Source organism: Mus caroli, unplaced genomic scaffold, assembly GCF_978045245.1.
Source record: "Mus caroli unplaced genomic scaffold, Mus_caroli_1 scaffold_20, whole genome shotgun sequence".
Lineage (NCBI taxonomy): Eukaryota > Metazoa > Chordata > Mammalia > Rodentia > Muridae > Mus > Mus caroli.
The window spans coordinates 33,721,581-33,734,101 of NW_028227275.1; the positions used below are offsets into that span (position 1 = coordinate 33,721,581).

General features: G+C 45.0%; 1 protein-coding gene across 1 annotated transcript; it reads right to left on the bottom strand.

The window, feature by feature from the left end:
• Nucleotides 1-387: 387 nt before the first annotated feature.
• Kcnv2 (potassium voltage-gated channel modifier subfamily V member 2) lies at nt 388-11,737 on the bottom strand. Its single transcript, XM_021152536.2, has 2 exons — nt 10,331-11,737; nt 388-669 (listed from the first exon to the last, which is right to left on the bottom strand). Exons 1-2 carry the CDS (start codon nt 11,735-11,737, stop codon nt 388-390), a joined length of 1,689 nt encoding a protein of 562 aa, XP_021008195.1.
• Nucleotides 11,738-12,521: the final 784 nt, after the last annotated feature.

The following is a 12,521-nucleotide window of genomic DNA, read 5'->3' on the forward strand; positions in this document are numbered from 1 at the left end:
CTGGTGTGACGCTCCATTCTCTGGAAAATTAAGGGCCCCTCCTCCTGGTTTGAACTAGGGGAAAACGTCTTCCTGCAATTCAAATCTAAATATATGCATCAAGCTAGATGCCATGAGAATCTAAAAGAGAAATCTAAGATGTTGCTTCCTCAGAGCCATTTCCAGTACTGACATCATACATAAACACAATCTAGCTAAAGAGTGATGTGAGGCATTTTGAGTTTGGGCCGAAATGATCATTCCCAGAGTTAGAACTTTGAACAGAATGCTCTTTGTGTATGTTGGCGTCACATGCCCTTCTGCTGCCAGGAGGGGACCATAATTTTAAAAGAAGCAATGAAGCTTTGAAATTCATGGGTTCAACAAGCCTTGTGTCCCAATGAAGCCTTAATTCTCTTGTCTTATGGTAGACTGTGCATGACTTTCAGATAAACATTCAGCCATTTTCTTTGTGGCTCTCTGCATAAAGTTGACCTTTCCTCGTTCCCTCCGGATGGCGGTGTACTCGTAAGCTTTGAGCTTGCTGTAGTAATCGGAGAACTTGTTGTAGAGGATGGAAATGGGCATCCCATTGAGAATAATCCCAAAAGCGATGCAGAGGAAGGCAAAAAGCCTGCCTAGGTGGGTCTCCGGGTACATGTCTCCATAGCCCACGGTGGAGATGCTTACCTAAAAGGAAGCAGTACAGAACGGTTAGCCCTGAGAAGGGAGTGGAAGAGGAGCCTGCGGTAAAGAGCCCCACCACCCTGTAGGTGCACATGGGAATTGCTAAGAGCTCCCACGGAGGCAATTTTCAGAGCTGCCTGCAGGACTGTGCCATGCAAGGAATACAAGCCATGGAGCTAAAAGACTGGTTCAAATCCTGACTGTGGCATGCCAGTGTTTGTATATCCAGCACAGGGAAAGACGAGCAACCTTAAGGAGCTGTAGGAACAGCACTGATGTAACATATGCTGAATTCCTAGCATGGAAAGTATGCAGTAGTTGTCTTGTTTGCATGCCTCTTTCAGTTGGTGTTAGGACTGTGTTAGGACAGGGGGATTCCTTGGATTCACCTTCATTATGAATGTCTGAGAAAAAGCTGGAGCTTTGAAGCAATCAGATCAGTGTTCAAGTCCAGACTGACCCTTCCCAGCTGGTGGATATACATTTAGATGCTGGGACCATCTCTCAGGGTTCTGGTAAAGATGGAATGCAGAAGTAAATACAAAGCAGTGGGCACTGTATCAGCCACCCAGGATGCTGACTACCTCTCCTGGGCTCCCCTCTTCTTTAAAAGGCATAACTATAACACACCCAGAGCTGTTGTGTTGTTCAACTGGCTTTTCAACGGAGGCCCTTTAATTTGGCACATGTAGAGAAACAGACAAGGGGGCCCTCAGAAGACCTCATAGAACAGAACTATATTCATCCTTCATGAAACTCCTCTCTTCATTCTTGTCACTCTGTTTTAAATCCCACTAATTAGAGATTTATTTCAGTTAACAAGCTTCCTGTTTAAAATGCAGATCCCCGCAGGACTAGTTACCACTTAGTACAGCCTGAGCCAAGCCTGGGGAAGACCCCAGGGGACTATTTCTACGCCTCATGTGCTTCCATTGGTCCCTAGATTAAGTCACTAGAAACCTCTTTAGTAGGGATGGCTGTTGCTTGCAACAGTAAAACCTTCCTGTTGCCTAACTCCCGACCTGCTTGCTGCTCCACGGGTTTGGGTGATGCTTGTCCTGAGCTTCCAACAGGTGGCAGTAATTATACAAAGTCACTCCCTTGCCACCCGGAGATGACCTCCTTTGGCTCAGAGATGTAAGCACCTTTTGTGCTAAGAATATAAAGGTTAGTCTGAACCTTCAAATGTGGCTGATTGATTAGAATGAGATGGAAAGAGGAGTCAGCTGGGCGAAGCCAGTGGCAAAGTGCCACAGACCCATCCGGCCCACAGACAGGGAAAGGTATATCTCTAAGGAACGACAAGCCCCAAGGCGCACTGCTCCATCCCTGTCAAGAGAAGTGCCTTTCCCCGATGTAGAACACAAGCAAGCATGGCAGAGGCAGGGCAGCCTAGACAGGGTTAAAGAAATAAGGACCATAGCTGACATCTCTGGTCCAAACCGACTTCACATTTGTGTGGGTTTTGGGCAACAAAGCTCAATTCTCTCTTGCTCAGTTTTTACTTTCGACATATAATAGAGAGAGTGATAGTACCCACCTTCTGTGATTGTAATAGGAATCCACGGGTGTGCTTACTGACAGGCTGTAGGGACTCATTCATGAGAGAGACCTGAGGGACCCTGTCTGGAAGCTGGCCCCAGCTCAAGAGAAGCAAACACAAACACTTATGGAGCATACGCTCTGTCAGGAACTTGACCTCTTTTGTATCTACGAGACCCAGAGGCTTTAGAAATAGGCTCCTTCAGACTTTGGGTAAATACAGGATGAGGGAGATTTTTGCTAGAGGATATTCTTTCCCCACACTCTGGATAAGGACATAAAGAGCAGCAGAGGCCACGTTACACCTTGGTTCATTTCCATGTCTGTATGTGTACCTGTGTGTCTGCATATGTATCATTTGTCACTGGCCATACCAGAGCCACACCTCTCTCGAGGTGTCTCGTGAGCTTAGCTGTGGTTTTCATCTCTCACTATTACTTACACTCCAGGATGATCAGTCAACTGAGTCTTCATAGAGACCACTGAAGAGAGTTTGGTTACTGGGACAAGTGATAGGAAGGAGCGGATTTAGAATAAGATATAGCTACAAAGGAGAAGGCCTTGCCCTTGCATTCAGTCAGATACACAAGGGTCCAGCAGTACGTGTGTTGGGAAGCGGCTAGGAGGACAGAGAGGAAAGGACATGATTAAGACAAAGTGTTGTTGTCAAGCTTTTGATAAATTCCCACACTGGCCCAGCATCACCCCCAACCTTACTTTCTTTGAGTTTTGTTTCCCATAAATTATCAAGACCCTTTTATTTTGTTTCTTTTCTTCTTTTCTGTTTTGAGATGATGATATCATTACATCATTCTTATTTTTGTTTCTTGGCTGAACTTGGAGGGAAAAGTCATAAGTAAATGTATTTGTCTTAAATAAGAACAAATATCTGTTATGCATAGTCAGGTCTGAAAAATTTGAAGTATCTTGGATTTCTAGTTTCAGAGAAGAGACCTCTTCTACTAGGAAGGCTATGAGAGTCTGGTTCCCAAGAATATGTTCAAAATGTAGAGTTTTTTTTTTTTTTTTTTTTGGTTTTTCGAGACAGGGTTTCTCTGTGTAGCCCTGGCTGTCCTGGAACTCACTTTGTAGACCAGGCTGGCCTCGAACTCAGAAATCCGCCTGCCTCTGCCTCCCGAGTGCTGGGATTAAAGGCGTGCGCCACCACGCCCGGCCGTGAGTTGTTTTGCTCTGTTTTGTGAATAATTTGATTCAATGATTTAACATGTAAACTTGTTCTTTTTTTTCCCCCTTAGAGACAGGATCTCACTATGTATCTCTGGCTGTTTTGGAACTCACTATATGAACCAGGCTGGCTTAGAACTCACAGAGATATACCTGCCTCTGCCTTGGATTAAAGGCATGTGCCACTATCTCTGATTGTAACCTTGTTCTCTTCCCTTGCTCCTGGGGTAGGACTTGAGATTTCTTGGTTTAGGGAAGTTTCTATAGATTCCATAGAAGACTGAAGACCCAGACTGACCCAGATGACCTCACAGAGCGACTTTTCCCATTAGTAGAAGATGAGTTTGGAAATGTGACCAAAAGTGTCTACAAGTCATCCAAATATCTAGCAAATATCTAGCCAGTCTTATCCTGGAAGCTGACCATTCTACTGAGAACTCACAGATGTACCCTAGTTTTGGGTTTCAAAACTCAGAGCACGACCTTCCCCTGACAGCTTGCTCACTAACCAACAAAGCCAGAGCACCATTCAGCGAAGCATCAGGATTTCCCCCCCAAAACAGGAATATCACACTTGAATTTGTCCATCAACAAGCCATGCTTGTCTCCCTCTTGAAGAATGTGGCATAGATAAAATGCCTTGGCGGCTTAGTAGTTCATGCATCTAGGAAGGATGATGGAAGCAATTAAGGTAATCAAGAAAACTAATTAGTACTCTTCTGGTTTTCCCAAAGAAGTAGAGGCAGTAAAAGCCTCACTGTTTTTCTTCCTAAAACGCTACTCAAGAGTTGATATTGTCCTTCAAAGGTTACTTATCCATGCAGCTGTTGCAACCACTATTCCTCTTGAGGATTGTAATCTAAAGAAACAACTCAGGTGGGCACGAGTGCCTGCACACATCCTGATAATTAATTTGATTGTCAGTTGCCTTCCTCAGAAATACTGAATGCAGCCATTCCATGGCAATTCCTCAAAGCATTATGACGAACGAGATCAACACTAAACAGTAACTCTCATCTGGACATTACTGCGTGCCACATTTATACCCTGACTGGACATGGTACAGTAAGGAGGAGATTGGCCTGAGCTAAGGCGAATCTATGAATGAAAGTCAGGGGTCTATCAATCTACCTACAAAAAAAGGCAGACAGTAAAGATGCCCTATGCATCTCCCGCTTATCTGTTGCTCTCCGTTCCTTTGATACTCAATCACATTCCACGGAAAGTCATCTTGAAAAAGAAGACCATGCTTCAGAGACACAAAAGGGGCCCACTCCCAAAGCAGGGGTCCCTAAGATAACAAGCCAGAGTGTCTTTGAGCGGTTGCTTCATTTATGACTGTTTCTGAAGTAGTTAGAACCTCAACACTTTCTGTAATTCTGCAACTAGGTTTCTCCGGTCTGTATTTCCCAGTTCTCCTTCCTGATCATTTTTCAGAGCAGAGGCATGGAGACTGGGAGGTTAGGAAGGACATATGAGGGTCTCTGTTGTTGATTCTGGTTTCCTCTACCACCACCACCACCACCACCACCACCACCACCACCACCACCACCACCACCAGCATCATCATCTGGCTCAGATACTTTCAAACTTCCAAGACTCCCAGCATCTGCCTCACAGTGCCACCCTATAAATCTGCAATGGCTACACATGGCCCTCCCCTGTGTGTCCAAGTCTGACAGCACTACCATCTCCCATTTGTTCTTCCTGTTCTAAGGACAATGGTTATTCTCTCCATTTGTTACTTTTTTCTTCTACCTCCTAATAACTGTGTATCTTTTTCCTCGCAGCATCCACCCACTTTGATTTCCATTTTCCCAACTGTAACCTAACTCACTTCACATGCATCTCTTCTAAGCAGCCAATTAAAATAAATTTCCGTGATCCTGTAAAGACCAACTACTTTCAAGGTAACGATACTATCATTTAGGAAAACAAAGATGGGAGCTATCTCTATTATCTGGTGCCTCAGATTAAGGTAAGTTTCCTTTTGGGAGAGTTTTCAAAGTGAGGAGTTTATGCTGTAGTTTTCTCTCTGACTCCTACAACATTAAGTTGATCTGGAAGAGTCCAAAGGGAATGGTTGGTTGAAGGTCCAACTGGTCTTTTTACTTGAAAGCAAACCCATTCAGGAAGCTGATGTTAGCACAGAGCTATTGTTGACCCAAAGGATTCATTTACTCACTGTTGGGCAATTCTGACACACACCCCCCTCCCAATGATTGGCACTACTCCAGGCATGGCCTGTTGATCTGCAGGGTCAGAAACTTGTCCTTCTGTGTGTCTCACAACACTGTGCCCCCACCAGGCCCTGGTAGAGAAGGGATGGCTTCTGTATTAATTTCCTCTAAAATAGATCTGGAATCAGAGGTTATTGCTTACATGTAATACCACATCAGCTAGTTAGACACAGTAGGTTCTATTTATTTATTACTTACTCTAGGCTAGTATGTTACATGTGGTTTTTTTATTACATTACTGCTCACAAACAACCAGCATTTGACAGATGAGAGGGGTCTATCTTACATACTACTACACGAGCAATTGCAGACCTAAGGCTCCATGGGGGATTTGTTCTTACAGCTGTAAGATCTGTCCAATAATTAAAAACTCTTTATAATAACAGAAGTGACTTATTCCTCTTAAAACCCTGAGTTGAATTACATAGAGTTGACAGATTCTTGGCATTAGAAAGAGGGACGATATTAAAAGCAGATCAGCTTGGGAGTTCTATACGTTCTCTTAAGGGACAAACATGCATAGAATGGATTGGAGAATCTGTGTTTCATTATGAGGTACAAGGAACACCACTCTGGAGTAGCGTAAGAGACTATCAACACAGCCAGAAGTGGGAGCTCATACCTTTAATTCTAGCATTTGGAAGGCAGAGGCAGGTAGATCTTGAACCAGGAGTTCAAGGCCATCCTGGTCTGTTAGTGAGTGCTAGGACAGCCAGAATTACACTGAGACCCTGTGTCGAAGAAAAAAAGAAGAGGAAAAGAAAATATCTATCATGTGTCTTTTGACTCCATCTTGACAGTTTGATGTGTGGGTGTATGACTATAATCTGAGCAGTAATATATGACAGTGGAATGATTGTATTATTGGACCTAACTTATAGTATCGCTCTATTACCAAGGCCTTTTCTATTAATCTCACAGAGCTTTCCTATCCTGGGCTGACTTGCCCTCACCCTTGCCTGAGTATGGCCATGTGACTTGCTTTGGGTTGAGCGATATTGATAATCTACAGCCCAACAAGTTGAGCAAATATGAACAGAAGTGATACGGTAGAGTGTGTGCGTAGTTAGGTTCATGCTCTCTCCCCTGACCTTTGTCACAGCCTAGAGACAGGCCTGTTGAAGTAGGAAGGACATGTAGGCCAGTTACCTCATCCCATCTTCATACAGCCTTTCACCCAGCTTGACAGTCAGACAGGAGGGCGAGTGTTACCAGATGAGAAGAGCTTCTAGCTTAAACCGTTCACACTCGCTACTCATCAGCATTGATTTCTTTATCCTGAGACAAGATCACACTGTGCAGTCCTGGCTGGCTTGGAACTTGCTAAGTAGGCCAGACTTGCTCCCATCTCTCAGAGATCTGCCTGACTTTGTCTCCTAAATGCTAGGATGAAAAGTATGTATTACCACACCCAGATTAAGGAGCTCACTTTTATACTCATGTGCTAAATGAATGCTTGATGTCTGAAGTCACTGAGTGTTGGCACGGGTTACGATACATCATTGCTATGGCAGTAATAACTTGTAATATACATTCTTTATAAGTAAAGAAATGTCTGTGCATTTTGGAGTTGTATTCAATTTATATATGATTAATAAAATACTTGTGGGCCAGTCACTTTTAAGATCCCACTTCTTTGTTTTTGTTTACATTTTTAAATTAGCATGTCAAAATTCCACTTCTCAGATTCTCAGTCTGTCTAGTCATGTGGATTTAAGTGAATTTCTTCTCATGGTTTATACTTGACCTCAATGCCATCTCATCTCCAAATTGATGTTTCTGCTCTACCCCCCAAGAGGGACTCTACCATCCCAACTGCTCTCACTCTTGCTCTCTCATATGTTTTCCCTCACTGATATCAGAAATTATTATGTTTCTATCGGCACTAAAATGCAAGCACCATAATGCAAGTGATGCAACCCTGGGCATCACTTGGTGCTTGCTGGGGATCACTTGGTGCTTGCTGTTTAGGTTATGAGCTGGCACACTGCAGACCCTCAGTGAAGAGCATGGGCCTTTGTGGGTTATACAAAACACAGATCCTAACAGTCCACATCCTCTCACTTTATAGCTACACGTAAGCAGCAGGACACTTTGTGTATATCATTTCATGCTGTTCTGTCCTCCTTGCTCCTGATAATGCAATGCATACACAACAGGCAAGATAATCAAAGGCCCAAGAAGAGCTGAGTTCATAGTATCAGTTCTGAGGACTGCACGGGTCCTAGAATAATCAAGGAAATTGTTCCTTCTGTGCTCTTACATCTGCGCAGGCAGAAATCACAAGTTATCAGTCACCTGTGTACCTTATGAAGATTTGTCATGTAGACATTCAAGAAGAAAATGGATAAAGATCATTGGTATGGGGTAAGGTTGGTAAATGGGGAAGTCAGCATATAGGAGATTTAACGTGTGAAAATAGTGTTTGATAAAGATAAGGAGCTCTACACCCTCAAATGCCTCACATTTGTTAAAACGATAGTAGGTAAACTATTTAACAGGTAGAAAAAAAAATGGTGTTTTTTTGTTGTAAATTTTATCTTTAAAAAAGCACTGATTTTGAATAAAATAATTTCCTTAACCAAAAAAAAAAAAACCCGAAAAACAAAAAAACAAAACAAAACAAAAAAACCAAACCGTTCAGTTTTCATTAATCAGTACAGGAAATTAAGGGACCAATGGGCATGAACATCAGAACTATTTTTAAAGGTAAAATAATTCAGTATTAACAGGTCTAATAAAAATATTTGCATTAGCATAGTTAACATGGCATAAATACTGTGGGTTAAAACTAGTTGAAGGTCCCATAATACCGCTGCCTATACACGACAGCCTTTTAAGATCTCTGAGGGAAGCGAACTCTGGCTTTAAGACTTCGTATTATAGCATCAGCATGCGGATTCACTGTTTGCTTTCCCGCACCTCACAAAGTAAATGTCATTTGCTGGGGACAAATCATCCTCTGGGAACTCCATCTGTCACATGGTTTATCTACTATGGGGATGACCTTTCATCTCTCGGGATATCAGATGGAACAATCAGAGCAGCAGCCGTCGACAAGCCTGTCCAGGAGAGCCTGATACCGCCTGTCATTGAGGAAAGTTCAACTGACTTTCAGCTTGGAAAAGAAGGAAGATCACTGCACTGTAGGGAACATCAAGTCCAACTTCCTCTCCTAGAGACATGGGAATGAGGAAAGCGAACGATGGGATGAAACCTCACACTACTTACCCAGAATCATGGCTAATTGTTGGAATACTGGAGGTTAGCCCTTTCTGAGTCTTTAATCGTGGTAGGCCGCTCTGTCAGTAGCCCTGGGGTTAGTTTATTTCAAAATATTATACCAGACTATGTGCTGATGCTATGTGCTATCCTCAATGATGTTGTAAATAACTGCTCTTTCAATTTTTGCTTAATGTCTTTAAAGGCTTTATCATCATCTTTGAAAATTATCTGGTTAGTATATATAAAAAGAGTCAAGTACTCGAAGCAAGATAAGAATAACTAGGATATTAACAATCTGTTCAGGCAAGGTGTGACAAAGGCCTAAAGCTTGCAAGACACAGTGGATGACATTGACACAAGGAAAGGCCATGAGAGTTCGAGCAGGGCAGACATGTTTTATCCCCACAGGTGCAACCTCCAGCAGTGTGCCTACACCCACTTTCTCTGCTTATAAAATAGGCCACTCTATCCTGAAAGAACTGTAGGGCAGTTAGAAGTAGTTTTCATTGTAGATGCATCCTTCCACCCTCAGACGGAGCTAGAACAAGAGGCAGTCAGTTCTCAGGATTAGCATGGCTCAGCCAAAAGTTACCCCCCCAGCACTCGGGAGGCAGAGGCAGGCAGATTTCTGAGTTTGAGGTCAGCCTGGTCTACAGAGTGAGTTCCAGGACAGTCAGGGCTATACAGAGAAATCTTGTCTCAAAAAAAAAAAAAAACCCACAAAAAAACACAAAAAACAAAAAATTGATGCTACTTCTTGTCCTCTTAAAAAGAAATAGTGACCACAGCCATGTGTTTATGTTTACATGAAATCAGTTTTATAAACTTCTTAGGATACTAAGCGTCCAATAAGGGGTGACTGAGCATTGATGAGTCTACTAAATGCACAAAACATTAATCATTTCTCACTTTTCTTAAATTCTGCCTGTCAAATTTTTCTTTTTTTTTTTTTCACTTTTCGATTTTTGTTGTTGTTTTGTGTTTGTGTGTGTGTGTGTGTCTGTGTGTGTGTGTGTGTGTGTGTGTGTATGTGTGTGTGTTTTGAGATGGGGGTCTCAGTAACCCAAGCTGGCCTCTAACATGTGGGCTATCTGGCCAAAACTGGCCTTGAATTGCTGGTCCTCCTCTCTTCCCAGCGCAGGGAGGACAGGATTCGTGCAACACCTAACCAGCTCTCTGTCAAAGATTTTAAGATCAAATCTGTATTTGAAAAAAAAAAATTAGGCCCATGTAAACTTCAGTTAGTAAACTACAATCTTGATGTTGTTCCAATCTTATAATATCCACCCAGGTTTGGTTAGAGGCAACCATGTGGTGAAGGGGTGTTCTATCCTTTAGCAAGACCAGGAAAGATCAAGAGACAAGCTTGATAAGGCTGATGACTGAAGAACTGGGGGGTGGGGGCATGGGAGATCACAGAGTGTGTTTTGCTGATAGAAAGAATGCAGAAGCCCAAGTGCCATGTTACTCACCGCGGCCCACCACCAGGCATGGAGGATGCTGGTGAAGTTGGTACCAGGCACGTCGTGCTCCACCGAGTAGACAGCTGCAGAGAAGGAGAAGATGCCCATAGTGATGAAAAGCATCAGGCAGCCCACCTGCTGGTAGCACTGGCGCAGCGTGAAGCCAAAGGCCCGCAACCCTGTGGAGTGGCGAGCCAGCTTGAGGATGCGGAAGATGCGCATGAGGCGCATGATGCGCAGCACCTGGCCCACCTTGCCCACTCGGCCCACGGTCTCCAGGTCGTGTTCTCGTGGGGAGTCCTTGTTGTGCCTCTGGTCCTCGCTCGTGAAGCACTCGAGCAGCAGCTGCAGGTAGAAAGGCAGAATGGCCACCAGGTCTACTAGGTTAAGGGCGCTGCGTGCAAAGCGCCGCAGGTTAGGGGTGGAGGCGAGGCGCAGCAGGAATTCCAGAGTGAAGAAAGCCACACACAACATCTCCACGTGCTCCAAGATGGGCCTGGGGTCCCCACCACCTGTGCCCTGCTCCGCCTGGTGCTGCATCTCCTCCACCGTGTTGAGCGCCAGGGCCACCACAGAGATGAGCACGAAGAGGTTGGTGGCCACCCCCATGGCCTTGGCGGCCACAGAGGAAAAGGGCTTCTCCATGAGGTTCCAGAGGCGCCGACGTTGTGGTCCATAGAAGCGCATGTCCCGAAAGAGCTCCTCGGCCTCCTCGGCCTGCGCCTGAGCACGCAGCTCCCTTTGGATCTTCAGTTGCTCGCTCAGTTCATCCCTCCGCTCCTCGAAGCAGATGCGACAGCAGCGTGGGGTGTACTTGAGCCTCACTCCCCAGTAGCCCAGCTCCTCGAGAAAGCTGCGTGGACACAGCTCGTCTCGCACCAGCAAGACCCCGGATGTGTAGAAGTTGTAGATGAGCTGGAAGACCGCTGGGTCACGGTCAAAGAAGTACTCGTCCGTCTGTGCCTCGTAGTCATCACACAGGCCCAGCTGGCCTCTGCGAGTGGTGGAGGTGGCCAGGCGACCCAGGCGCGTTTTGGGGTAGTTGGCCAGCTCACAGCATTCCAGCTGATAGCTGTGGCCGCCTACGTTCACTTTCAGCGTGGACAGTTGGGCTGGAGTGTCGTTGTGGCCATCCAGGAGGCTTGTGAGGCACTCCGCCTTCTGATTCTCTTCGGCAAGATCATCCTTCCAGTCCTCACCCTCCTCCCCACAGTCCTCATCTTCCTCAATGTAGTAATTGTAGTTGCCCTCAGTCCATTGTGGTGCGATGCTGGCCTGAGAGCCAGTGCGGGCTCCCAAGGAGCAGATGCTCCTGCGGTGTTGGTTGCTCCCAGTGTTGGGCACATCCTCAGTCTCTGGGGTACTCCAGGGCTTGTAGCTCAAGGACCATCTCCTCTCGGTGTTCTGTTTCAGCATGGTGGTGGGAGTCAGTTCCCTGGCCTATCTCTCCTGCCTGTCTATGGACCCTGGAGAGCACACTGCCCTGCACTGTTTTAGAGAGGCCAGCAAACTGGGGCCCTAGGCATTACCCTCAAAGCTGCTCTTCCTTCTGGCCTGAAAAAGTCTAGGCTAGCCTGCCAGATCTGAATACTAGTGGCAGAGAGACTTGAGAGCTCTAATCTTGCTGATAGGGAAGAAGCAAGCGTTAGGAGGGATTTGGGCCTCTTAGCCAGTTCAGTCTCTCCCCACCCCCTCTGACGTGGAGGGTGATTATGTGGTCTTAAATCTCCAGATAATCAAAAGAAGGCAGAGATTATTGCTAATAAAAATGTCGGTCAGCCTTGCCCTGGGGAAGTTCTTAGGGTATGTGTGCCGAGTGAGATAAAATCAACCGAATTAGCTAGAGACCATGGGTGCCCCTGTCTTCATTCCTTAAAATTTGAGATTGAAGCCCCCTGTCCTCAGAAAACCCACAGTGGAAAGTAGTGACAGCAGAGAGCTTACTTTGTGACTAGTCAGCTTAGGGCCCTTTGTTTAGCTCCTCTAGAATTTTCTTTTTATTGAAAATAGATTTTTTTCATACAATATATTCTGATTATGGTTTCCCCTTCCCCACTCCTCCCAGTTCCTTCCCACTTACCCTCCCATTCAAATTCACACCCTTTCTGTCTCTCCCTAAGGGGAAAAAACAGGCATCTAAGAAATGATAAGAAAATAAAAATAAATCAAACAAATCAGAGTATGACTCAGTGACCAAGAA

Excerpts from the sequence above, each read along its gene's own strand:
- Kcnv2 (XM_021152536.2), bottom strand. The coding sequence starts at position 11,737 with ATGCTGAAACAGAACACCGAGAGGAGATGGTCCTTGAGCTACAAGCCC. Across the intron at positions 670-10,330 it reads ATGCCTGGTGGTGGGCCGCG|GTAAGCATCTCCACCGTGGG; the intron begins GTGAGTAACATG and ends GCTTCCTTTTAG.